Source organism: Chiloscyllium plagiosum, unplaced genomic scaffold (assembly GCF_037043375.1).
Source record: "Chiloscyllium plagiosum isolate Xiang-an unplaced genomic scaffold, Cpla_swu_hap1 HiC_scaffold_36, whole genome shotgun sequence".
Classification (NCBI taxonomy): Eukaryota; Metazoa; Chordata; class Chondrichthyes; order Orectolobiformes; family Hemiscylliidae; genus Chiloscyllium; species Chiloscyllium plagiosum.
In genome coordinates, this window is record NW_028270174.1 from 42,064,014 (window position 1) to 42,091,751 (window position 27,738).

Below are 27,738 nucleotides of genomic sequence, written 5' to 3' on the forward strand. Positions count from 1 at the left end.
TTTAAACACTGCAGACTAGCTTTAAACACTGCAAACTAGCGTTAAACACTGCAGACTAGCTTTAAACACTGCAGACTAGCGTTAAACACTGCAGACTAGCGTAAAACACTGCAATTTAGCTTTAAACACTGCAGACTAGCTTTAAACACTGCAAACTAGCGTTAAACACTGCAGGCTAGCTTTGAACACTGCAGACTAGCTTTAAACAGTGCAAACTGGCGCTAAACACTGCAGACTAGCTTTAAACACTGCAAACTAGCGCTAAACACTGCAGACTAGCGTTAAACACTGCAAGCTCGCTTTGAACACTGCAGACTAGCGTTAAACACTGCAGACTAGCTTTAAACACTGCAGACTAGCTTTAAACACTGCAAACTAGCGCTAAACACTGCAGACTAGCGTTAAACACTGCAGACTAGCTTTAAACACTACAGACTAGCTTTAAACACTGCAGACTAGCCTTAAACACTGCAGACTAGCGTTAAACACTGCAGACTAGCTTTAAACACTGCAGGCTAGCTTTAAACACTGCAATCTAGCGTTAAACACTGCAGACTAGCGTTAAACACTGCAGACTAGCTTTAAACACTACAGACTAGCTTTAAACACTGCAGACTAGCTTTAAACACTGCAGACTAGCGTTAAACACTGCAGACTAGCGTTAAACACTGCAGACTAGCTTTAAACACTGCAGACTAGCGTTAAACACTGCAGACTAGCTTTAAACACTACAGACTAGCTTTAAACACTGCAGACTAGCTTTAAACACTGCAGACTAGCGTTAAACACTGCAGGCTAGCGTTAAACACTACAGACTAGCTTTAAACACTGCAGACTAGCTTTAAACACTGCAGACTAGCTTTAAACACTGCAATCTAGCGTTAAACACTGCAGACTAGCGTTAAACACTACAGACAAGCTTTAAACACTGCAGACTAGCTTTAAACACTGCAATCTAGCGTTAAACACTGCAGACTAGCGTTAAACACTACAGACTAGCTTTAAACACTGCAGACTAGCTTTAAACACTGCAGACTAGCTTTAAACACTGCAGACTAGCTTTAAACACTGCAGACTAGCTTTAAACACTGCAGGCTAGCGTTAAACACTGCAGACTAGCTTTAAACACTGCAGACTAGCTTTAAACACTGCAGACTAGCGTTAAACACTACAGACTAGCTTTAAACACTGCAGACTAGCTTCAAACACTACAGACTAGCTTCAAACACTGCAGACTAGCTTTAAACACTGCAGACTAGCGTTAAACACTGCAGGCTCGCTTTAAACACTGCAGACTCGCGTTCAACACTGCAGACTAGCTTTAAACACTACAGACAAGCTTTAAACACTACAGACTAGCTTTAAACACTGCAGACTAGCGTTAAACACTGCAGACTAGCTTTAAACACTGCAGACTAGCTTTAAACACTACAGACTAGCTTTAAACACTGCAGACTAGCTTTAAACACTACAGACTAGCTTTAAACACTGCAGACTAGCTTTAAACACTGCAGACTAGCTTTAAACACTGCAGACTAGCGTTAAACACTACAGACTAGCTTTAAACACTGCAGACTAGCTTTAAACACTACAGACTAGCTTTAAACACTACAGACAAGCTTTAAACACTACAGACTAGCTTTAAACACTGCAGACTAGCGTTAAACACTGCAGACTAGCTTTAAACACTGCAGACTAGCTTTAAACACTACAGACTAGCTTTGAACACTGCAGACTAGCTTTAAACACTACAGACTAGCTTTAAACACTGCAGACTAGCTTTAAACACTGCAGACTAGCTTTAAACACTACAGACTAGCTTTAAACACTGCAGACTAGCTTTAAACACTACAGACTAGCTTTAAACACTGCAGACTAGCTTTAAACACTACAGACTAGCTTTAAACACTACAGACTAGCGTTAAACACTGCAGACTAGCGTTAAACACTGCAGACTAGCGTTAAACACTGCAGACTAGCTTTAAACACTGCAGACTAGCGTTAAACACTGCAGACTAGCTTTAAACACTACAGACTAGCTTTAAACACTGCAGACTAGCTTTAAACACTACAGACAAGCTTTAAACACTACAGACTAGCTTTAAACACTGCAGACTAGCTTTAAACACTACAGACTAGCTTTAAACACTGCAGACTAGCTTTAAACACTACAGACTAGCTTTAAACACTACAGACTAGCTTTAAACACTGCAGACTAGCTTTAAACACTACAGACTAGCTTTAAACACTGCAGACTAGCTTTAAACACTACAGACTAGCTTTAAACACTGCAGACTAGCTTTAAACACTGCAGACTAGCTTTAAACACTACAGACTAGCTTTAAACACTACAGACTAGCTTTAAACACTGCAAACTAGCGTTAAACACTGCAGACTAGCGTTAAACACTGAAGACTAGCGTTAAACACTGCAGACTAGCGTTAAACACTGCAGACTAGCTTTAAACACTACAGACTAGCTTTAAACACTGCAGACTAGCTTTAAACACTGCAGGCTTGCTTTAAACACTACAGACTAGCTTTAAGCGCTGCAGACTAGCTTTAAACACTGCAGGCTTGCTTTAAACACTACAGACTAGCTTTAAACACTGCAGACTAGCTTTAAACACTGCAGACTAGCGTTAAACACTGCAGACTAGCTTTAAACACTGCAGACTAGCGTTAAACACTGCAGACTAGCTTTAAACACTGCAGGCTTGCTTTAAACACTACAGATTAGCGTTAAACACTGCAGACTAGCTTTAAACACTGCAGACTAGCGTTAAACACTGCAGACTAGCTTTAAACACTGCAGACTAGCGTTAAACACTGCAGACTAGCTTTAAACACTGCAGGCTAGCTTTAAACACTGCAGACTTGCGTTAAACACTGCAGGCTTGCTTTAAACACTACAGACTAGCTTTAAACACTACAGACTAGCTTTAAACACTGCAGGCTTGCTTTAAACACTACAGACTAGCTTTAAACACTACAGACTAGCTTTAAACACTGCAGGCTTGCTTTAAACACTACAGACTAGCTTTAAACACTGCAGACTAGCTTTAAACACTGCAGGCTTGCTTTAAAAACTACAGACTAGCTTTAAGCACTGCAGACTAGCTTTAAACACTGCAGACTAGCGTTAAACACTGCTGGCTAGCTTTAAACACTGCAGACTAGCTTTAAACACTGCAGACTAGCTTTAAACACTACAGACTAGCTTTAAACACTGCAGACTAGCTTTAAACACTGCAGGCTTGCTTTAAACACTACAGACTAGCTTTAAGCACTGCAGACTAGCTTTAAACACTGCAGACTAGCGTTAAACACTGCAGACTAGCGTTAAACACTGCAGACTAGCTTTAAACACTGCAGGCTAGCGTTAAACACTGCAGACTAGCGTTAAACACTGCAGACTAGCTTTAAACACTGCAGACTAGCTTTAAACACTGCAATCTAGCGTTAAACACTGCAGACTAGCGTTAAACAGTGCAGGCTAGCGTTAAACACTGCAGACTAGCTTTAAACACTGCAGACTAGCGTTAAACACTGCTGACTAGCGTTAAACACTGCAGACTAGCGTTAAACACTGCAGACTAGCTTTAAACACTGCAGACTAGCTTTAAACACTGCAATCTAGCGTTAAACACTGCAGACTAGCGTTAAACACTGCAGGCTAGCGTTAAACACTGCAGACTAGCTTTAAACACTACAGACTAGCTTTAAACACTGCAGACTAGCGTTAAACACTGCAGACTAGCTTTAAACACTACAGACTAGCGTTAAACACTGCAGACTAGCGTTAAACACTGCAGACTAGCGTTAAACACTGCAGACTAGCGTTAAACACTGCAGACTAGGTTTAAACACTGCAAACTAGCGTTAGACACTGCAGACTAGCGTTAAACACTGCAGGCTAGCGTTAAACACTGCAGACTAGCGTTAAACACTGCAGACTAGCTTTAAACACTGCAATCTAGCGTTAAACACTGCAGACTAGCACTAAACACTGCAGACTAGCGTTAAACACTGCAGACTAGCGTTAAACACTGCAGACTAGCGTTAAACACTGCAGGCTAGCGTTAAACACTGCAGACTAGCGTTAAACACTGCAGACTAGCTTTAAACACTGCAATCTAGCGTTAAACACTGCAGACTAGCACTAAACACTGCAGGCTAGCGTTAAACACTGCAGACTAGCGTTAAACACTGCAGACTAGCTTTAAACACTGCAATCTAGCGTTAAACACTGCAGACTAGCACTAAACACTGCAGACTAGCGTTAAACACTGCAGACTAGCTTTAAACACTGCAGACTAGCTTTAAACACTACAGACTAGCTTTAAACACTGCAGGCTAGCGTTAAACACTGCAGACTAGCTTTAAACACTACAGACTAGCTTTAAACACTACAGACTAGCTTTAAACACTGCAGACTAGCGTTAAACACTGCAGACTAGCTTTAAACACTGCAATCTAGCGTTAAACACTGCAGACTAGCACTAAACACTGCAGACTAGCGTTAAACACTGCAGTCTAGCTTTAAACACTGCAGACTAGCTTTAAACACTACAGACTAGCTTTAAACACTACAGACTAGCTTTAAACACTGCAGACTAGCTTTAAACACTACAGACTAGCTTTAAACACTACAGACTAGCTTTAAACACTGCAGACTAGCTTTAAACACTACAGACTAGCTTTAAACACTACAGACTAGCTTTAAACACTACAGACTAGCTTTAAACACTGCAGACTAGCTTTAAACACTACAGACTAGCTTTAAACACTACAGACTAGCTTTAAACACTGCAGGCTAGCTTTAAACACTGCAGACTAGCGTTAAACACTGCAGACTAGCTTTAAACACTACAGACTAGCTTTAAACACTGCAGACTAGCTTTAAACACTACAGACTAGCGTTAAACACTGCAGACTAGCGTTAAACACTGCAATCTAGCGTTAAACACTGCAGACTAGCGTTAAACACTGCAGGCTAGCGTTAAACACTGCAGACTAGCTTTAAACACTATTGACTAGCTTTAAACACTGCAGACCAGCGTTAAACACTGCAGACTAGCTTTAAACACTGCAGACTAGCTTTAAACACTGCAATCTAGCGTTAAACACTGCAGACTAGCGTTAAACACTGCAGGCTAGCCTTAAACACTGCAGACTAGCGTTAAACACTGCAGACTAGCTTTAAACACTGCAGACTAGCGTTAAACACTACAGACTAGCTTTAAACACTGCAGACTAGCGTTAAACACTGCAGACTAGCGATAAACACTGCAATTTAGCTTTAAACATTGCAGGTTTGCTTTGAACACTGCAGACTAGCTTTAAACACTGCAAACTAGCGTTAAACACTGCAGACTAGCTTTAAACACTGCAAACTAGCGCTAAACACTGCAGACTAGCGTTAAACACTGCAGACTAGCTTTAAACACTGCAGACTAGCTTTAAACACTACAGACTAGCTTTAAACACTGCAGACTAGCTTTAAACACTGCAGACTAGCGTTAAACACTGCAGACTAGCTTTAAACACTGCAAACTAGCTTTAAACACTGCAAACTAGCGTTAAACACTGCAGACTAGCGTTAAACACTGCAGACTAGCTTTAAACACTGCAGACTAGCGTTAAACACTGCAGACTAGCTTTAAACACTGCAGACTAGCTTTAAACACTGCAAACTAGCTTTAAACACTGCAATCTAGCGTTAAACACTGCAGACTAGCGTTAAACACTGCAGACTAGCTTTAAACACTGCAGACTAGCGTTAAACACTGCAGACTAGCTTTAAACACTGCAAACTAGCGTTAAACACTGCAGACTAGCTTTAAACACTGCAAACTAGCGCTAAACACTGCAGACTAGCTTTAAACACTGCAAACTAGCGTTAAACACTGCAGACTAGCTTTAAACACTGCAAACTAGCGCTAAACACTGCAGACTAGCATTAAACACTGCAGACTAGCTTTAAACACTGCAGACTAGCGTTAAACACTGCAGACTAGCTTTAAACCCTGCAGACTAGCTTTAAACACTGCAGACTAGCTTTAAACACTGCAATCTAGCGTTAAACACTGCAGACTAGCGTTAAACACTGCAGGCTAGCGTTAAACACTGCAGACTAGCTTTAAACACTACAGACTAGCTTTAAACACTGCAGACTAGCGTTAAACACTGCAGACTAGCGATAAACACTGCAATTTAGCTTTAAACATTGCAGGTTTGCTTTGAACACTGCAGACTAGCTTTAAACACTGCAAACTAGCGTTAAACACTGCAGACTAGCGTTAAACACTGCAAGCTGGCTTTGAACACTGCAGACTAGCGTTAAACACTGCAGACTAGCGTTAAACACTGCAGACTAGCGTTAAACACTGCAAACTAGCGTTTAACACTGCAGACTAGCGTTAAACACTGCAGACTAGCGTTAAACACTGCAGACTAGCTTTAAACACTGCAGACTAGCTTTAAATACTGCAATCTAGCTTTGAACACTGCAGGCTAGCGTTAAACACAGCAAGCTCGCTTTGAACACTGCAGACTAGCGTTAAATACTGCAGACTAGCGTTAAACACTGCAGACTAGCTTTAAACACTGCAGACTAGCGTTAAACACTGCAGACTAGCTTTAAACACTGCAGGCTAGCGTTAAACACTGCAATCTAGCTTTAAACACTGCAGGCTAGCTTTAAACTCTGCAATCTAGCGTTAAACAATGCAGGCTAGCGTTAAACACTGCAATCTAGCTTTAAACACTGCAGGCTAGCTTTAAACACTGCAATCTAGCTTTAAACACTGCAGGCTAGCTTTAAACACTGCAATCTAGCTTTAAACACTGCAGACTAGCTTTAAACACTGCAGGCTAGCGTTAAACACTGCAGACTAGCTTTAAACACTGCAGACTAGCGTTAAACACTGCAGACTAGCTTTAAACACTGCAGACTAGCTTTAAACACTGCAAGCTCGCTTTGAACACTGCAGACTAGCGTTAAACACTGCAGACTAGCGTTAAACACTGCAGACTAGCTTTAAACACTGCAGACTAGCTTTAAACACTGCAGACTAGCGTTAAACACTGCAGACTAGCTTTAAACACTGCAGACTAGCATTAAACACTGCAGACTAGCGTTAAACACTGCAGACTAGCTTTAAACATTGCAGACTAGCGTTAAACACTGCAATCTAGCTTTAAACACTGCAGGCTAGCTTTAAACACTGCAATCTAGCGTTAAACACTGCAGACTAGCTTTAAACACTGCAGACTAGCGTTAAACACTGCAGACTAGCTTTAAACACTGCAGACTAGCGTTAAACACTGCAAGCTCGCTTTGAACACTGCAGACTAGCGTTAAACACTGCAGACTAGCTTTAAACACTGCAGACTAGCTTTAAACACTGCAGACTAGCTTTAAACACTGCAGACTAGCGTTAAACACTGCAGGCTAGCGTTAAACACTGCAGACTAGCTTTAAACACTGCAGGCTAGCGTTAAACACTGCAATCTAGCTTTAAACACTGCAGGCTAGCTTTAAACACTGCAATCTAGCGTTAAACACTGCAGACTAGCTTTAAACACTGCAGGCTAGCGTTAAACACTGCAGGCTAGCTTTAAACACTGCAATCTAGCTTTAAACACTGCAGACTAGCGTTAATCACTGCAATCTAGCTTTAAACATTGCAGGCTTGCTTTGAACACTGCAGGCTAGCGTTAAACACTGCAGACTAGCTTTAAACACTGCAGGCTAGCGTTAAACACTGCAGACTAGCGTTAAACACTGCAGACTAGTTTTAAATACTGCAGGCTAGCTTTAAACACTGCAGGCTAGATTTAAACACTGCAGGCTAGCGTTAAACACTGCAGGCTCGCTTTGAACACTGCAGTCTAGCGTTAAACACTGCAGTCTAGCGTTAAACACTGCAGACTAGCTTTAAACACTGCAGACTAGCTTTAAACACTGCAGGCTAGCGTTAAACACTGCAGTCTAGCGTTAAACACTGCAGTCTAGCGTTAAACACTGCAGACTAGCTTTAAACACTGCAGACTAGCTTTAAACACTGCAGACTAGCTTTAAACACTGCAGGCTAGCGTTAAACACTGCAGGCTCGCTTTGAACACTGCAGTCTAGCGTTAAACACTGCAGTCTAGCGTTAAACACTGCAGACTAGCTTTAAACACTGCAGACTAGCTTTAAACACTGCAGACTAGCGTTAAACACTGCAGTCTAGCGTTAAACACTGCAGACTAGCTTTAAACACTGCAGACTAGCGTTAAACACTGCAGACTAGCGTTAAACACTGCAGGCTAGCGTTAAACACTGCAGGCTAGCTTTAAACACTGCAGGCTAGCGTTAAACACAGCAATCTAGCTTTAAACACTGCAGGCTAGCTTTAAACACTGCAATCTAGCGTTAAACACTGCAGACTAGCTTTAAACACTGCAGGCTAGCGTTAAACACTGCAATCTAGCTTTAAACACTGCAGGCTAGCTTTAAACACTGCAATCTAGCTTTAAACACTGCAGACTAGCGTTAATCACTGCAATCTAGCTTTAAACACTGCAGGCTTGCTTTGAACACTGCAGGCTAGCGTTAAACACTGCAGACTAGCTTTAAACACTGCAGGCTAGCTTTAAACACTGCAGGCTAGCGTTAAACACTGCAGACTAGCGTTAAACACTGCAGATTAGCGTTAAACACTGCAGGCTAGCTTTAAACACTGCAGGCTAGCTTTAAACACTGCAGGCTAGCTTTAAACACTGCAGGCTCGCTTTGAACACTGCAGTCTAGCGTTAAACACTGCAGTCTAGCGTTAAACACTGCAGTTTAGCGTTAAACACTGCAGACTAGCGTTAAACACTGCAGGCCAGCTTTAAACACTGCAGGCTCGCTTTAAGTGGTGTCATCTTCTCGTGTTATTTCCCTTTCTAATGCATCTGATCAATCAATAACATGATCAGCTGGCATGATAATAATGAAACCATTGAACTCGCCAGGCAGTGCAACTTTGATCTGCTCCATTGCAATTGACAGGCGTGGGTTCCTCACGCAATCTGATTCCCTCTGGTTGCTCCAGAATGTCATATCCCTAATGTACTACTCCACCTATAACCGATGCAGTTTTAATTTCTCACTGATCAATCTTGACAAGCTGGGAAAGCCATGATACAATCATACAGCTGCAGGCAGTCTATCTTCAGTCAATTGCTCTGTGGCGGCTGTCAGACGTTTGTTGTCTCCCACTTTCTCCCCTGGAATTCTTTTTGAAGTTGCACAGTGGCTGACCTCTTATTCATTATTTCCCAGGTTTCCCGAGTGCTTTTCTTTCTCATTTTCTCCAGCGCTTCCATTTTTCAGGCTTTTAAAACTGAATTTCTTCTGAAAGGTAAAGTCGCCGAAAATGTCCCAATCCCAGCAGGTGACCAGAGTTTCTGCCCCACCTCCAGCAAAGTTGCATCAATCGAGTTACAGTAAGAGCAGGTTTGAGGAGAATCCTGGCATTTTTGTCACCATTACTTCGTTATTCTTCAACCCTATTTCTCCTCTTCAATATTATCAGCTTGGCCCTCCATTAAACCAACATCCGAATACAGTAAATCATGGGCCGAATGGCCTGTGCTATATGAACCTATCATACTCTTTTGAAGTGTTGTCAAATTTCTTTGCCTGGCTCAGTACGTTTTTCTATATCTTTGAAAGTTAAGCTTCTTCAAGGACATGTGCAGTCGTTACTTTTGTTCCTGAGGCATCTGATTCCAGTGCCTTTGTTCAGATCTTAAAATCTTTGTGTGGAGAAATTTATTCTGATTTCCTCTCTAGTTCTTTCACAAATGGTTTGAAATCTATGATTTTCGGTTGCACCCTCCGATCAAGGCAGTTTCTCTCCTTAGGTTCTGTCAAAATACCTTTTCTTTTTGTTTACACTTTATCTCTCCCTAACCTTCCACGAAAAATACCCCATTCGAGCAATCATACAGTTATTTCTGAATGGTCTGACCCATTTGAAGCTGGTAAAATTACTCCAAATAGCTATTGGTAGATTTTTGAGCTGTTTTGTACACAATATGCATAACGTACAGCAAAGTCTGAATTTTCACAGCAGAGAGCGGCGCGAGCTGGGCGGAAGTGAAGTTGGAGCGCAGAGCTAGTCGGGAAGGTAAGTGATTGATATTTGAGTGGGTGTGTTCTAGACCCCAGGCCTCCCTCCCATCCTTCTCCTCTAACCTAACTTTAAAGTCCACAGGTAAGCTGCTCAGTGTTCTTGTTTTGGAGATGAGGTGTAGAGTAACGGCAGCGCAGGGAGTGGAATGTTCCTCCTGCAGGATGTTCGAGGTAGGGGTGACCACCGATACTCCTGCCGACTTCATCTGCAGGAAATGCAGTCAGATCCTGATCCTCACCGAACGAGTTAGGGAACTGGAACTGGAGTTGGATGAACTGAGGATTATTCGAGAGGCTGAGAGGGTGATAGATAGAAGCTACAGGGACATGGTTACGCCAGAGAACAGAGGTAGCTGGGTAACAGTTAGAGGTGGGAAGGGGAAGAAGCAGGCAGTGCAGGGATCCCCTGTGGTCGTTCCCCTAAACAATAAGTATACTGCTTTGGATACTGTTGGGGGGGGAAGGCCTAGCAGGGGTAAGCTGCAGTGACCGGGTCTCTGGCACAAGGTCCGGCTCTGAGGCTCAGAAGGGAAAGGGGGAGAGGAGGAGAGCGCTAGTTATAGGAGACTCTTTAGTTAGAGGGATGGACAGGCGGTTCTGTGGACATGGGCGAGACTCACGGATGGTTTGTTGCCTCCGGGGTGCCAGGGTCCGAGACGTCTCGGACCGTGTCTTCAGAATCCTTAAGGGGGAGGGTGTGCAGCCAGAAGTCGTGGTGCACATTGGCACCAACGACATAGGTAGGAAGAGTGGGGGGAGGTCATTCAGGAGCTCAGGGAGTTAGGCTGGAAGCTGAAAGCTAGGACGGACAGAGTCGTTATCTCTGGGTTGTTGCCGGTGCCACGTGACAGTGAGGCAAGGAATAGGGCGAGAGTGCAGTTGAACACGTGGCTGCAAGGATGGTGTAGGAGGGAGGGCTTCAGATATTTGGACAATTGGACTGCATTCTGGGGAAGGTGGGACCTGTACAAGCAGGACGGGTTGCACCTGAACCAGAAGGGCACCAATATCCTGGGAAGTAGGTTTGCTAGCACTCTTCGGGGGGGTTTAAACTAATTTGGCAGGGGGATGGGATCCGGACTTGTAGTCCAGCAAGTAGGTTAGCTGTTTGTCAGGATGTCCAAGAATGTAGGGAGGCTGTGGAGAAGGTAGCACTGACAGGGACTACTTGCGGACACAGAGATGGGTTCAAGTGTGTATACTTCAATGCAAGGAGTATCAGAAATAAGGTGGGTGAACTTAAGGTGTGGATCGGTACCTGGGACTACGATGTTGTGGCCATCACGGAAACGTGGATAGAAGAGGGACAGGAATGGTTGTTGGAGGTTCCTGGTTACAGATGTTTCAGTAAGATTAGGGAGGGTGGTAAAAAAGGAGGGGGGGTGGCGTTGCTAATTAGAAATGGTATAACGGCTGCAGAAAGGCAGTTCGAGGGGGATCTGCCTTTGGAGGTAGTATGGGCTGAAGTCAGAAATAGGAAAGGTGCAGTCACCTTGTTGGGTGTTTACTATAGGCCCCCCAATAGCAGCAGAGATGTGGAGAAACAGATTGGGAAACAGATTTTGGAAAGGTGCAGAAGCCACAGGGTAGCAGTCATGGGTGATTTCAACTTCCCAAACATTGATTGGAAGCTCTTTAGATCAAGTAGATTGGATGGGGCGGTGTTTGTGCAGTGTGTACAGGAAGCTTTTCTAACGCAGTATGTAGATTGTCCAACCAGAGGGGAGGCCATTTTGGATTTGGTACTTGGTAATGAACCGGGACAAGTGATGGGCTTGTTAGTGGGTGAACATTTTGGTGATGGTGACCACAATTCTGTGACTTTCACCTTGGTTATGGAGAGAGATAGGTGCGTGCAACAGGGTAGGTTTTACAATTGGGGGAAGGGTAAATACGATGCTGTAAGACAGGATCTGAGGAGCATAAGTTGGGAGCATAGGCTGTCCGGGAAGGATGTCGTGGAAATGTGGAACTTTTTCAAGGAACAGATACGACGTGTCCTTGATATGTATGTACCTGTCAGGCAGGAAAGAGATGGTCGTGTGAGGGAACCTTGGTTGACGAGGGAGGTTGAATGTCTTGTAAAGAGGAAGAAGGAGGCTTACATAAGATTGAGGAAACAAGGTTCAGACAGAGCATTGGAGGGATACAGGATAGCCAGAAGGGACCTGAAGAAAGGGATTAGGAGAGCTAAGAGAGGGCATGAAAAATCTTTGGCGGATAGGATCAAGGGTAACCCCAAGGCATTTTATGCGTATGTGAGAAACATGAGAATGACGAGAATGAGGGTAGGTCCGATCAAGGACAGTAGTGGGAGACTGTGTATTGAGTCGGAAGAGATAAGTGAGGTCTTGAATGAGTACTTTTCTTCAGTATTTACAAACGAGAGGGACCGTATTGTTGAAGAGGAGAGTGTGAAATGGACTGGTAAGCTAGAGGAGATACTTGTTAGGAAGGAAGATGTGTTGGACTTTTTGAATAACTTGAGGATAGACAAGTCCCCCGGGCCTGATGGGATATATCCTAGGATTATGTGGGAAGCAAGAGAGGAAATTGCAGAGCCGTTGGCAATGATCTTTTCGTCTTCACTGTCAACAGGGGTGGTATCAGAGGACTGGAGAGTGGCGAATGTTGTGCCCCTGTTCAAAAAAGGGAATAGGGATAACCCCGGGAATTACAGGCCAGTTAGTCTTACTTCGGTGGTAGTCAAAGTAATGGAAAGGGTACTGAGGGATAGGATTTATGAGTATCTGGAAAGACACTGCTTGATTAAGGACAGCCAGCACGGATTTGTGAAGGGTAGGTCTTGCCTTACAAGTCTTATTGAATTCTTTGAGGAGGTGACCAAGCATGTGGATGAGGGTAGAGCAGTGGAAGTAGTATACATGGATTTTAGTAAGGCATTTGATAAGGTTCCCCATGGTAGGCGTATGCGGAAAGTCAGGAGGCATGGGATAGAGGGAAATTTGGCCAATTGGATAGAAAACTGGCTAACCGGTCGAAGTCAGAGAGTGGTGGTAGATGGTAAATATTCAGCCTGGAGCCCAGTTACAAGTGGAGTTCCGCAGGGATCAGTTCTGGGTCCTCTGCTGTTTGTAATTTTTATTAATGACTTGGAAGAGGGAGTCGAAGGGTGGGTCAGTAAATTTGTAGATGATACGAAGATTGGTGGAGTTGTGGATAGTGAGGAGGGCTGTTGTCGGCTGCAAAGGGAATTAGATATGATGCAGAGCTGGGCTGAGGAGTGGCAGATGGAGTTCAACCCTGCCAAGTGTGAGGTTATCCATTTTGGAAAGACAAATAAGAATGCGGAATACAGGGTTAACGGTAGGGTTCTTAGTAAGGTGGAGGAGCAGAGGGATCTTGGGGTCTATGTTCATAGATCTTTGAAAGTTGCCACTCAGGTGGATAGAGCTTGTAAGAAGGCCTATGATGTATTAGCGTTCATTAGCAGAGGGATTGAATTCAAGAGTCGTGAAGTGATGTTACAGCTGTACAGGACTTTGGTTAGGCCACATTTGGAGTACTGTGTGCAGTTCTGGTCGCCTCACTTTAGGAAAGATGTGGAAGCTTTGGAGAGGGTGCAGAGAAGATTTACCAGGATGTTGCCTGGAATGGAGAATAGGTCGTACGAGGATAGGTTGAGCATGCTAGGCCTTTTCTCATTGGAACGGAGAAGGATGAGAGGTGACTTGATAGAGGTGTATAAGATGATCAGGGGAATAGATAGAGTAGACAATCAGAAACTTTTTCCCCAGGTACAACAGAGTGTTACAAGGGGATATAAATTTAAGGTGAAGGGTGGAAGGTATAGGGGAGATGTCAGGGGTAGGTTCTTTACCCAGAGAGTGGTGGGGGCATGGAATGCGCTGCCTGTGAGAGTGGCAGAGTCAGAATCATTGGCGAACTTTAAGTGGCAATTGGATAGGTACATGGATGGGTGCTTAAGCTAGGACAAATGTTCGGCACAACCTCGTGGGCCGAAGGGCCTGTTCTGTGCTGTATTGTTCTATGTTCTATGTTTCTATGTTCTATGTTCTATGTTATGATGATCTCAAGTCCATACAATCACACATTGCAAAAGTCACAAAAAAGAAGCAATCATACAAATCTGAAATCTTGTAGACAAAATGGGTCCGAAGGGGGGATGTTGGATCTGAAATGTTCTGTCTGCTTCTCAAAGGAACTCTGCAATGAAAGAGCAATTAACATTCACTAAAGATTACCAGAAACTTTCAGTATATACTCCGAGAACACTAAAGTGTGAACATCTTTGTTTGCTGATGAGATTTTATCCAGGCATTTATTAAAATCAATCTTTTAACATTTCTTAACAGTGAAACACTGAAACAGGGAGGGGGCTGGATAATTAATAAAATGAAAGGTTAATTACAATTATATTACATTTAAGTAATTTCACATTTCTCAATGAGGCAAGTGTGTAGTGTAACTCAAACTGAACCAAAGTCAGTTTGGGCTTTTTCTTTCTGGCAAAGACTAAGAAGGTAGTTTCAAACCAACTGGATGACACATCACACAACTGAAACCGATTGACTGTGTAATTTTATGATTCAAAACAGGCATTGTTATATTAAAGAAAATGATTATATTTTGAATAACGTATTGAGGGAAAGAACTCTGTGCTGTCATAGGATGGATCAAACAGAGATACACTGAATTGCTATCAACTGCCAGTAGAAGGTATTTCCATGGTCTGGTATGTCTTAGAGTCACTACACCTTCCACGCAGTGCTCATATAGCACCTGGACAATCATTAAATCAGCAAAGGCAACTGCGTACTTGCTTTTTATAGAAAACTTGAATCCCTGCAGTGTGGAAAGTGGCCATTCAGCCCATCTCGTCCACACTAATCCTTTAAAGAGCATCCCCTCCCCCCCAAAACCAGCCCCCTACCCTATCCCCATATTTCAACTATCTAGCCTGTACACTACAGATATTTTACCATCACCAATCCACCTAAACTGCATATCGTTGGAATGTGGGAGGAAACTGGAGTAAACACACACACAAACAGGGAGAATGTGCAAACTCCACCCAAATAGTCACCCGAGGGTGGAATCCAACCGAAGTTCCTCCTGCTGTGAGGTCACTGGTGCTAACCACTTAACCACCAGCCGCTCTATGTTCCAGTTTTTCCAACTGAAACTTTTTAATCAGGCAGTAAGGTCGTCCAAGAATTTTAACTTTATTTTTCTATGAATAGAAGTAGAAATATAGGAGTAAATCTGACAGGTTTGTGTTGGCCTTGGTTTGTGTGAAACAGGGTGGTGGGATGGTTTGTGTCCAATTTCCTAAGTCCCTGACGGGAGACGCATGCTCTTCCTGCCATCCAATGTGACTGATGCATACTTCCTACAATCAGTTCCTAATAGTATGTGTTTGCACGTATTTGACTGTATGGTGAATATAATCACAAATCAACAATAACACTTACATAATTTTTATATCTCTCGCCAGTTGTTCCACTTTTTCACCGTTAGGCAGTTCAGTGATAATCATCTTGGATGACACCTCCAAAAGCTTACATTTCGACGAAACTAGAAGATTCCTTTCTGAATTAGCTGTAATGATAGAGATGGTTACAAACTCTCTAAATCTGAAGTACTAATCATTAAAAATGAGGAACTAGTGTTTCCTGTATTGGCTGCCCAGATGTAAGTTCAGTCAGATGTTAATCGCCAAGAACTGCAAATATTAATTTGTGAAAATCAGATAGCTCTGGGTTAGCAAATGCACACCACTAACCCCTCATTATCCAAGTGAATCCGGAAGGAATACAACTATTTAATAGCTGCTGGTCTGGGGATAATGTCATCAATGCACCAACAGGAGGGTCAGAGAGGAAAAGCAGCTGACCAGTGCTCTGCAAATACCAAAACCCCTTGGTTTTATCAGCATCTGTTAACAGGGAATTTGCTTTCGTTGAAGTTGCTGCGGTTCTAGAGTTACCTCACATTATCATCATGTTACAGGAGAAAAAATATACCAAGCTACATGAGATTAAAATTATAAACTTGTAACTAACTGATTTATCATTAAATTATTATATCCTTCACAATCAAGAAAACTGCAGAGTTGCTTAAGAAGAAGGTTAAAACTTTAAGAACCAAGGAAGAAGTGAAATATTGGATTTGCTATTAGCAGCAGCATATCGAAAGGATGCAATGTAAATTCACAAGGATGTTCGGTTTGAGGAAATACAAATTGTATAAAAGAAACATTTTGATTTAGCCACCTCGTTCTAAAGTGGGTGACATCACTATCGTTCACATTGAACTCCATAAGCTTTGTCCACTCATCAATGTCCCTTTCTAACTTCCTATTGCCATCGATGTAACATGCTGTCTAACTTTCCGTAAACATTTTTTTAACTCCTTATTTTTTCATCTAAGTCCCTTCTTTATCTGAAATGAGTAATATTTTGGCTTCAAAGTAAGTCCTAATTGAGATCCCTGGGCTATACCATTTGTTACCTCCACTTAGAGAATTCTTTTTTATCGCTACCCACTATGAACAACAAGTACACATTTATATGATATTTTATTCCAGTTCTAAAAATGTGCAATTTTCCTCATAATTTCTTCCAGATAGACTAATCAGATGTTTTCTGGAAATTTAAATAAACCATCTCCATGGGTGTCCTTCTAACCAGCACGTAGGCTTGCAATGCTCTCAAAAAACAATTAACTGCTTTGTTCGATATAGCTTACAATTTATTATTGTTCCCAAGTGGCAGGTTTGGTGGTGGGGTTATTTAATCAGGTAGGAGATCACATCACCTTCCCACTTCAACTATGATTATGTCTGCAGCAGGGGGGCTGTGAACAGTCTTTCCACCTTGTCACCAGAGGCAAATAAGGCACCATTGAAGAACCTCATTGCACTGCTCCTGGTATGAACCCAGCAGTGCGCAGACCAGACGGAGAGTACATCAAGCAAATTGCCTGTGAGCTGCCATTGAGGGAAATGGTGTGGAAGTCCTTTGTTTAAAGGAACTCAGTGCTATCAAGGGATTTAGCAGTAGGAAGCTTCTCCGCAGCCAGCACAACGTTTAAACAATTCTCTTCGAAGAAACAACATAAATTGAATTTATTTTCAAGAACCGATACTTATTTATTCCACAATAAAAGAAAATAAAACGTAGCTTCTCTAAATATGAACTAAAAACAGAAAGTGCTGGAAATACTCAGTAGCTATAGCAACATCTGTTAGAGAGAAACAGAATTAATGTTTCGAGTCGAATACTACCGTTCTTCAGAACTTTCTTATACTTTCTTATGCTCTGGACTTTCATGCTTTGGATTTACTGAATTGTATTTGTTTCCTTAACCTTAGAGAGACAACTTTGTTTTTTTTTACAGTTGTTTTATATGTAGCTTTAAAATCCAGTATTTTAGCTTTGTGCGTTTCACTAAAAACTTGTTTTTTTTTAGTATAATTCTGTGCATTTAAACCATTTTACTTATTTTATTATCATTTCCTGATTTCTTCACAAACCTTGAGGGGGATTTTGTTGAAAGCCTTTTTTTTTAAAATGCTTTCATTTCGATAAATTTGTATTAATTTCATCATCCTCATTTTAATTGCAACTTGTTAGAAATATTAGTTTGAATAGTTAATCATCAACATTGTGCTTTTATATCTGGAAGTGCTCTTAAACTCAACTGAGCAGTTTTTATTCCATCACCAAATCACCCATGGCATTTTTTAATCTATTAACTACCACCAGTAAGTCACTCATGTGTAAAAATAATTCTATATTTTATCATTAAAATATTTCACCTGTGTAAAAAGAATTAATTCCTGAGCGTGTACCTTGCTCACGACAACTAGTTTTAAAGGCAATTGACTTGCCTGGATTGCAAGTAATTATATTTTGGTCATATTTCTGTTGTCTTATCCTCCCATGTTTTGAGCAAGCCGCATAATCATGGTTGATCTTCGAGAATAGAATAGACATTTATTGTCACATGTACTTTTACAGTGAAAAGTTTTATAAGTCACCACACCATCAATGACAGAAGTAAACTTAAGACAAAGTTTATCGCAGTTCAATTGATGACTCCTGGGCTGGAGGGAAAGCCAATTAAGGAATAATGGAATAGACACCCTGAAGAGAGACCCGGGATGAGATTGTTGGGCCACGGGAATACAGAGGAGGAAACCACCATCACAGAAGACCATAGGGCCAAGACCATCCCTCTTGTATGAGACTGCCTGCTGGGCTGCTGGAATAGCTGGTCACTGAAGCAAAGGAAACCTTCGCGCTGGAATAAGACTGCACGTCTGCTCTTCTGCAAAGGCTCCATTTTTTACCACAATCTCCATGTCTTATCAATCCTGAAGAGATTAAAAATCTATCCCAGCCCTGAATATACCCAATAGTTCCAATCATTCACCACTCTCTGCATTTAGAGATTTCTCCTTATCTAAATCCGAAATGATTGATCCTTTATCTTGAAACCGTAGCCTGTGTTCAGGAGTACCCAACTAAGGGACATAAAAATGCCAATGTGTACTTAGTCAAGACCCTTCAAATGCTCTTTCAAAGTCTTGTATGCTTCAATGACATCTCCTCTGCTTCTTTCAGAGATAAGCTTAAATGTACACTGCCCCTCTGCCTAATGCACCTAACATTGTGGGCAATTTAGCACGGCCAATTCACCTGACCTGCACATCTTTGGACTGCGGGAGGAAACTGGAGCACCCGGAGGAAACCCACACAGACACGGGGAGAACGTACAAACTCCACACAGACAGCTCTTCTCAGAAATCCTCACATCCCAAGAATCAAACTTTGTTGCATTGCCTCCAAGGCAAATATATTCTTCCTGTGATTTTGAGACCAAAATGGCAAATAGTGTTCTCCAGATGTGGTCTGACCAAAGTCCGAAGAAATTATAACATGATTTTGTTATTCCTGTATTCCAATCCCATATTGATAGATGTCAAGAGTGTGGTGCTGGAAAAGCACAGCTAGTCAGGCAGCATCGAAGAGCAGGAAAATCGATGTTTCAGGCATAAGCCATTCAAGCCTGAAATGTTGATTCTCCTGCTCCTTGGATGCTGCCTGACTAGCTGTGCTTTTCCAGCTCTAATCTCCAGCATCTGCAGTCTTCACTTCCAAGCGTTTTGATAGATGCCAGAATGCCATTTGCCTTCCTAATTACTTGCTGTTCCTGCATGCTAATTTTGTGTTTTATGCACAAGTGTGCCCAGGTCTCTCAAGAGCAACGTTTAAAAGTTTTTTGCTGAAGTTAAAAGAAAATGTTTTTCCACTTTCAAGGTGCTCTCCACCCAACATCTTGCGCACTCATTAAACCCTGTCCATATCTCTTACATTAAACCCTGTCCATATCTCTTACATTAAACCCTGTCTTTATCTCTTACATTAAACCTTGTTTATATTGCTTTGCAGCGTCCATTATCTGTTTTGGGCTTTCCCAGGCCACTGCTTTTCTAGCCTGCCTTGAGAATACAAAGAAAGAGAATGACAAGACTATTGGATAAAGTTAAAGTAAAAAGTATCCTGTATGCTGATGAACTTTGCAGATTTGTCTGAGCCTACAAAAGAGATGGATGAATTTGATCACATTTGGCACATTTTGGAACTTAGGTGATTATAAACTACAATAGTTCATCAGCAGCTGTATCTTCTCTAGTTTTAAACTTTATCCAAGGCTTGGATGTACAACTGAATTAGACTATTCAGGACCTGATCTGATCATCTTTCCGGTAATTTTGTGTGATAATCAAGTGGAGGCGACTGCCAGCCAATGTACTGACTTGTTAATGTACTGATGGAGACATTAGATGCATGTTAAACAATTAAACATTCTTATATAAGCTGATCTGTCCAAAACATGTACTGAGCAAGGCCACTTCCTCTCAAAAAGAAACAGCAAGTTGGAGAGTATGTGAACCTGACTAATGAAGTATACAAATTAATAAATAAAGTTACTAGTTTGTGCAATGTGTTGATGGAAGCAGTCTTTAACATTGCAATCTTTAACTTCAGAAACTGGAGACATCCAGCTGAGGCTAAGTGCGAGCCCAAAAGAGAGAGAATATCACGGAAAAACTGTACAAGCTCAGGACTACCTCTTTCATAATCCTTGTGGGTCTAACTATAACATACACTCCTTCATTAAGAGAGTTTTAAAATAATTTCAGAACATGCTTTTTGGTGTGACTTACAATATTGTACAAAGAGGTTCCCATTGTCATTTTCTTCTGTTGAACAGAAGTATTCTGCACTAGTTTATGCTCACAGCAGAAAAACAAATTTTTATGAAATTATTCAAAGATGAGCTGAGAGGTTTTCGCAGTGAGAAGATTAATATGTAATATTAATATTAACCAACATCTTTGAAACAGCTCAGATATTAAAAGAATAGTTTCTACTGAAATGATTGCCCTTTTTTCTATTTTGAGATACACAATGATGTATAGTCACAGGAGCTTCTGCTTAATCTACACTTACTGAGTTGTGATGAAAAACTAAAATTATTTTAACAACTGGGCTAACAGATACATTTGACATGTATGTTTAGACATGGTAGAAATAGCTGTCAGGTAAATTAACAATTTTTCCTTGATGTTGTCTGCATCTTAATTATATATAAAGGGGCCATTTTCTTTTTGCTTTCAAGAAAGCGGTCACATGATGTGATGCACCACATCGATGTTCATAGTCATTGAAAATTTAATCTGTACTGTTTATGGTGATGAGCTTTGACAAATTCCCGTACAAGTATCCTTACGGCCCAAAGGTATCTTTACGGCTCAAAGATGCTGGGTGTAATTATCATATAGAAGGCTGTCTTCCTGTATCTCTGAGCTAACAAAACAGGAAGTATTTGCTCATCATAATGCCATAATTATAATGATAGTTAAAACCTTACCTTCCGAAAGAGCTGTGTAAAATAGAATTGTTGCAAGTATCCTCAGCATATCCTTATTGTTCATCGTGGGACTGTGGACTGCAATGACCTTCCTTGACAGTGGCAGCTGCTCAATTGGCCTCAACAGTAGCTTAACCAAAATGAAAGAGCAAACTGCTTTTGCCTGCCTTATGAGTTTGTTTCCTTTAATAACTCCGAGCTAGTTTCTGTTCCATTTTAAGAAGTGGCTTCATTGTAGAAACAAGATGCCAGCTAACCTGTTTTTGATTGTGGACATTTTAAAAAACAAAATCTAGTATCATCCTCTCAAGTCTATTTTGTACCTTCATGTCTCTTTTATAATATGGAGACCAGAAATGCGCACAGGATTCAGTTAAGTGAGACTTAAATAAGCTTAATATGACTTCTCTGCCTCTCAATTTGAACCCTCAAAAAGTGAACTATTCCGAGAGATAAACTTACTAATGATTACTAATGAGATCGATAAAGGAAACTCCATGGACCCCGACAAAGTTCTCATTGAGGATCAACACAGAAAGGACAACAGGCAAAAATGAAAGTATGTGAAACCGGAGGCAGCCTATTAATAAGGAATTAGTTCAAAGCTGTGAGGTAGAACTGTGGAGAATGGGAAAGCTGCATATAGATTGCCAGCAATGGTGCAATGGATCACACTCTTGCCTCTGTGATGGGAAGGTCCTTGGTTCAAGAACCATTTTAAAGGCTTGAGCAGGTAGCCCAGCTAATGTTCCAGTGCAGAGGCAGAGAGGTGCTCTGCTGTGCTGTGGGAGGTACCCATCCTTCAGATAGACATTAAACTGAGCTCCTATCTGCCCTTTTGTATGCATGTAAAAATTTGCCATGGCACTATTGGGAGTAAAAGGATAGAACTTTCCCTAATGCCCTGCCCCTGTCTGCTACTCAGCCAAGAGATTATGACCATATGTCTGCTTGTAGATCTCAGTATGTACAAATTGCTGGTGTGTTTCCTATATTATTCTAGTGACTACACTTCCAAGATTGTTTAGATTAGATTCCCTGCAGTGTGGAAACAGGCCCTTTGGCCCAGCCAGTCCACACCAATCCTCCAAAGAGTAACCCACCCAAACCCTCTGAAAGGTGCACTTAACACTATGGGCAACTCAACATGGCCAATTCATCTGACCTGCACATCTTTGGACCTTGGGAAGAAACACAGACAGATACAGGGAGAAAGTGCAAACTCTACACAGACAGTCACCCAAGGCTGGAATCGAGCCTGAGACCTGGTGCTGTGAGGCAGCAGTCCTAACCACTGAACCACCGTGCTGCCCTGTTTAATTGGCTGCAATCTACTTTGGGCTGTTGAGAGTTCATTGTGTTATATTAATGAAAACCTTTTTCCTTCCTGCTTTCTTCAGAATGTGGTCAGTGCAGTCCCAAACAATTTGTACTGAGTCTTACTTTTGCAACTCCTGCAGCGAGAGTGGTCCTTGCTAAGCAGATTGAGGATCAATGAGGCTCTCTGTACACCCAGCTCCCACTGTGGGGCCTTCCCTTTATGCATTTGGAAAGAGACACCAGCAACACGATACATTCCTGAGGGGTGGCCCTCTTCCTGATTTAGGTGGTGACCAATCACCTAAACTCAGCAACTGTGGAGGTGATTGCCTCTGGGGATTTGAAGTTTACTAAATAACTACGTTATAAAAGGCTGTGCATTCTGTCAATTGCTTTGCTCCTGCATCCTTTCAGCAATAGTTTGCTGTCTTTCTCTTCTAGGTCTCTGTTAGGTGTAGTTAGCTATCTTCCTTCTATGTACCTATCTTGTGTTGTTAGCCACTTCCTTACATTGGCTAAAGATTTCACCTTCTGGTACATAACTTCCATTATGTGATTTCTTTCCAGCTCCACTAGTTTATCAGACATCTCATTATACCATTTCTCTTTAGAATTCCAAAAGGCTACGACAACGGATGAATGGGCACCGCACAACAATCAACAGACAGGAGGGTTCCCTCCCAGTTGGGGAACACTTCAGTGGTCCAGGACATTCAGCCTCGGACCTTTGGGTGACCATCCTCCAAGGCGGAGTTCGGGACAGGCAAAAACGAAAAGTGGCCGAGCAGAGGCTGATAGCTAAGTTCCATACCCATAGGGAGGGCCTCAACTGGGACCTTGGGTTCACATCACATTACAGGTGACCACCATTGCACTATACACACACACACACACACAAACACACACACACACAGGGACTCCTATACACACACATACACACACACGTATATACAGACACGCACACAGACACTTACACACACTCCTACAGACATATACACTCTCTCTCACAGACACAGCCCCCTACCCCAGACACACCCACACACACACTCCTACAGACACACACACTCCCACACTCACACATGCATCCCCTCGCAGACTTAGACTCTTTACATTCACATACACACTCTCTCTCTCACACTCACAATCCCCTAACATAGACACACAGCCACATACGCACACACAAACCCACATGCACACATACACAGATATGTTTGTGGGACGAATTTGTACTTGCAGAGTTACATTGTACTTTGCTCAAAAACTGCATGAATCCATGTAAGACTCTGTTAACTCACTTTTTAGATTAGAATCAATCTAAACATTATGGCACAGACACAGGGACACCCCAAACACACACACACACACACACACACACACACTCCTACAGACACACACACCCCCACAGATACACAGGCATCCTCTCACAGACTTAGACACTTTACACTCATCCACACATATACACTCTCTCTCACAGACACTCACAACTCCCCATCTCAGACAAACAGACACACACACACAAACACAGACACACACACACATACACACACAAAAAAAAACCCACATGCACAAATACACATATTGGTTTGTGGGGAGAATTTGTACTTGCAGAGTTACATTGTACTTTGCTCAAAAACTGCATGAATCCACGTAAGACTCACTTTTTAGATTAGAATCAATCTAAACATCATGGCACAGACAGAGAACACAGGGGGCTAACACCTTCAACATCTTAACATCTTATCTGGCTGACCCCAATTGTTACAGTTAACCTGAGAATGTAACTTTTAAAATACGTTTTGTGATTTACACATGAAAGAAGTGAAACTATCACTGTATTCGAACAGATGAGAGACTCAACAAACAATCAAGGTATTTTTCAATGTATAATTTCAGTTACATCACACTGTAGACTTTTGCTATAAATTCTGTGTCTTACAATTGTATCCTCCACTATCACCTGATGAAGGAGCAGCGCTCCGAAAGCTGGTGGTTCCAATTAAACCTGTTGGACTATAACCTGGTGTTGTGTGATTTTTAACTTTGTACACCCCAGTCCAACACCGGCATCTCCAAATCATGATATTTATATTTGTCATTCTCTTTTCAATTTCATCGTACTCAGCAAATTGTAAAATGATTCAAATGGAGAGGGCCCTCAAGATATTTGAAGAGAATTAAGGTCCAAATATTATGTAATCAAAGGTAAATAATGCTTTGAAACTGATGAGTATGATAAAAACTCCAGGCTAAATGGATGAAATAAGAACAGAACGTCGAAAAGCACTTAGAGAGAAAAGAATTAGAAATGAGAACAGAAATTTGTGATTAAATATATACCAAAGAATTTATTCCAAGTAACCTTGAAATATTCACTATCTATTAATTATTTCAGAAACATGGAGTTTAGAACTGAAAGCTTCATCAGCCACCTCATTGAAGTGAGCTTGAAAATGATAATAGCGAGAAATATGAATAATAATAATAAGGGATTTGAAGCAGAAAATAATAAAACACAGCCTGGATTTGGACCTGGAGCGAAAATAAGAAGGAGGATATTTAGATTAGATTAGATTACATTACATTACAGTGTGGAAACAGGCCCTTCGGCCCAACAAGTCCACACCGACCTGCCGAAGCGCAACCCACCCATACCCCGACATTTACCCCTTACCTAACACTATGGGCAATTTAGCATGGCCAATTCACCTGACCTGCTCATCTTTGGACTGTGGGAGGAAATCGGAGCACCCGGAGGAAACCCACGCAGACATGGGGAGAACATGCAAACTCCACGCAGTCAGTCACCTGAGGCGGGAATTGAACCCAGGTCTCTGGCGCTGTGAGCAGCAGTGCTAGTTAATCTCAGAACAATTTTCAATGACTACCCAGAAGTAAACAAGAATCATTATATATCCTTCATAGATCATGAAAAAGCATTTGATTTTGTTTGTCATTAAAAGTTATAAGACATGTTACTGAAATGTGACAATGATAGGTGCGTGTTTTATCCAGAACCTATGTTCAGGCTAAGTAGCAGCATCAGACTAGAAGAGGAAATATTAGATACATTTCAAACAAAGAGTTTATTAGATCTTCTAGTACCATTCAAGAAGAGAAGAGAGCGTTCCAGCCCAACATTAACTCCTCAGCAGTTCGTCTGTTAGTTACACTCACCTCCTACTTACAGGGTCCTAGTTTGGAACTATATAAAATGATGGGCAGACCACAACTACGGTAATGTAGGAAGTTCTGAAATTCATCTTATAGGAGGGATGTGCTTGCACTGGAGAAGGTGCAGAGAAGATTTACCAAGATGTTGCCTGGGTTGGAGAGTTTTAATTATGAAGGAAGATTGGACAGGCTGATGTTGCTTTCCTTGGAGCTGAGGAAACTGAGTCACCTAAAATTCTGAAAAGTCAGAGATAGGGTAGAGAGGAAGAATCGTTTCCCCTTGGTGGAGTGAGCAATGATCAGGGAGTATAAATTTAAGGAGAAGATGTGAGGGGAAACAAATTCACTGAGGGTGATAAGAATCTGGAACTCAATGAGGCAGAAACTCTCAAAACATTTAAGAAGTGGTTAGATGTGAACGTTCAATGCCAAGACATACAAGGCTATGGACCAAGTGCTGGGAAACGGGATAAGAATAATTAGATGTTTATTTTTGACAAAGTTTGGAGATGCCGATGTTGGAGTGAAGTTTACACCATTAAAAATCACACAACACCAGGTTATAGTCCAACAGGTTTATTTGGAAGCACTAGCTTTCGGAGCACTGCTCCTCCACCTGTTGAAGGAGCAGCTCTTCGAAAGCTAGTGCTTCCAAATAAACCTGTTGGACTATAACCTGGTGTTGTGTGATTTTTAACTTTATTTTTGACAAATGCAGACTTGACAGGCTGAGGGACTTTTATCTTTCCTCTTTGACTCAAGGTTCAAATCCCTCTTTGGGTGTCAACATGGAAATTCAGGGTAACCCGCTAGAGTCTGTTAAAGATGTTGCCTTTTGGATGAAATGTTAAACTGAGACTCCATCTGCTAACTTGACTGGGTGAAAAATATTGTATTTTTGTACATTGCTGCTTTTCAGAGTTTGCTGCATTCAAATTAGCCGTCAAGTTTCCTGCATTACAACGCTGGTTGCAAAAAACTTTGAAAAATACTTCATTCTCAGTAAAGTGTTTAAAAAATGTACAGTAGTCATGAAAAGTGCTGTACAAATGTAGTTCTTTTTTTAAAAATAGCTTGTTATTATCTCTAGGCATGACAAATTGCGGTTAAACATATTTATGAAGAGTTTAGCGATTTCCAAATATTTTCTTCTGTCTTCTTTCTTCTCAGCTTTGGATGCTTGGCCTCAGCATTGACTCAGGTCCGATTCCAGCCTCAGGCGACTGTCTGTGTGGAGTTTGCACATTCTCCCCGTGTCTGCGAGGGTTTCCTCCGGGTGCTCCCGTTTCCTCCCACAATCCAAAGATGTGCAGGTCAGGTGAATTGGCCAGGCTAAATTGCTCACAGCATTCAGGGATGTGCATTGGTCATAGGATATTAGTGTAAGGGAATGGATAGGTTACTCTTTGGAAGGTCGGTGTGGACTTGTTGGGTTGAAGGGCCTGTTTCCACACTGTAGGGATTCTATGATTCTATGACCCAGCGAAGCATCCTCTCAGCCTGGCATGGCCATCTCCCAGCCTGGCATGGCCATCTCCCAGCCTGGCATGGCCATCTCCCAGCCTGGTGTGGCCATCTCTCTGCCTGGTGTGGCCATCTCTCTGCCTGGTGTGGCCATCTCTCCCAGCCTGGCATGGCCATCTCTCCCAGCCTGGCATGGCCATCTCTCCCAGCCTGGCATGGCCATCTCCCAGCCTGGCATGGCCATCTCTCCCAGCCTGGCATGGCCATCCCCCAGCCTGGCATGGCCATCTCTTCCATCCTGGCATGGCCATCTCTCCCAGCCTGGCATGGCCATCTCTCCCAGCCTGGCATAGCCATCTCCCAGCCTGGTGTGGCCATCTCTCTGCCTGGTGTGGCCATCTCTCTGCCTGGTGTGGCCATCTCCCAGCCTGGTGTGGCCATCTCTCCCAGCCTGGCATGGCCATCTCCCAGCATGGTGTGGCCATCTCCCAGCCTGCCCTGGCCATCTCCCAGCCAGGCCTGGCCATCTCCCAACCTGGCCTGGCCATCTCTCTGCCTGGTGTGGCCATCTCCCAGCCTAGCCTGGCCATCTCCCAGCCTGGTGTGGCCATCTCCCAGCCTGGCCTGGCCATCTCCCAGCCTGGTGTGGCCATCTCCCAGCCTGGTGTGGCCATCTCCCAGCCTGGC

General features: G+C 42.3%; 1 protein-coding gene across 1 annotated transcript in view; it reads right to left on the reverse strand.

Annotated features, from left to right (window-relative positions):
- LOC122539320 (immunoglobulin J chain-like) overlaps positions 1-21,255 on the reverse strand; it is a 59,705-nt gene extending 38,450 nt beyond the window's left edge. Inside the window, exons 1-3 of the mRNA XM_043674024.2 lie at positions 21,097-21,255; positions 15,627-15,753; positions 14,278-14,358 (exon numbers count right to left, since the gene is read on the reverse strand). Of these exons, the coding sequence (XP_043529959.1) occupies positions 14,278-14,358; positions 15,627-15,753; positions 21,097-21,160 (272 nt within the window). The 5' untranslated portion in view covers positions 21,161-21,255. The remainder of the gene's footprint in view (positions 1-14,277; positions 14,359-15,626; positions 15,754-21,096) is intronic.
- Positions 21,256-27,738: the final 6,483 nt, after the last annotated feature.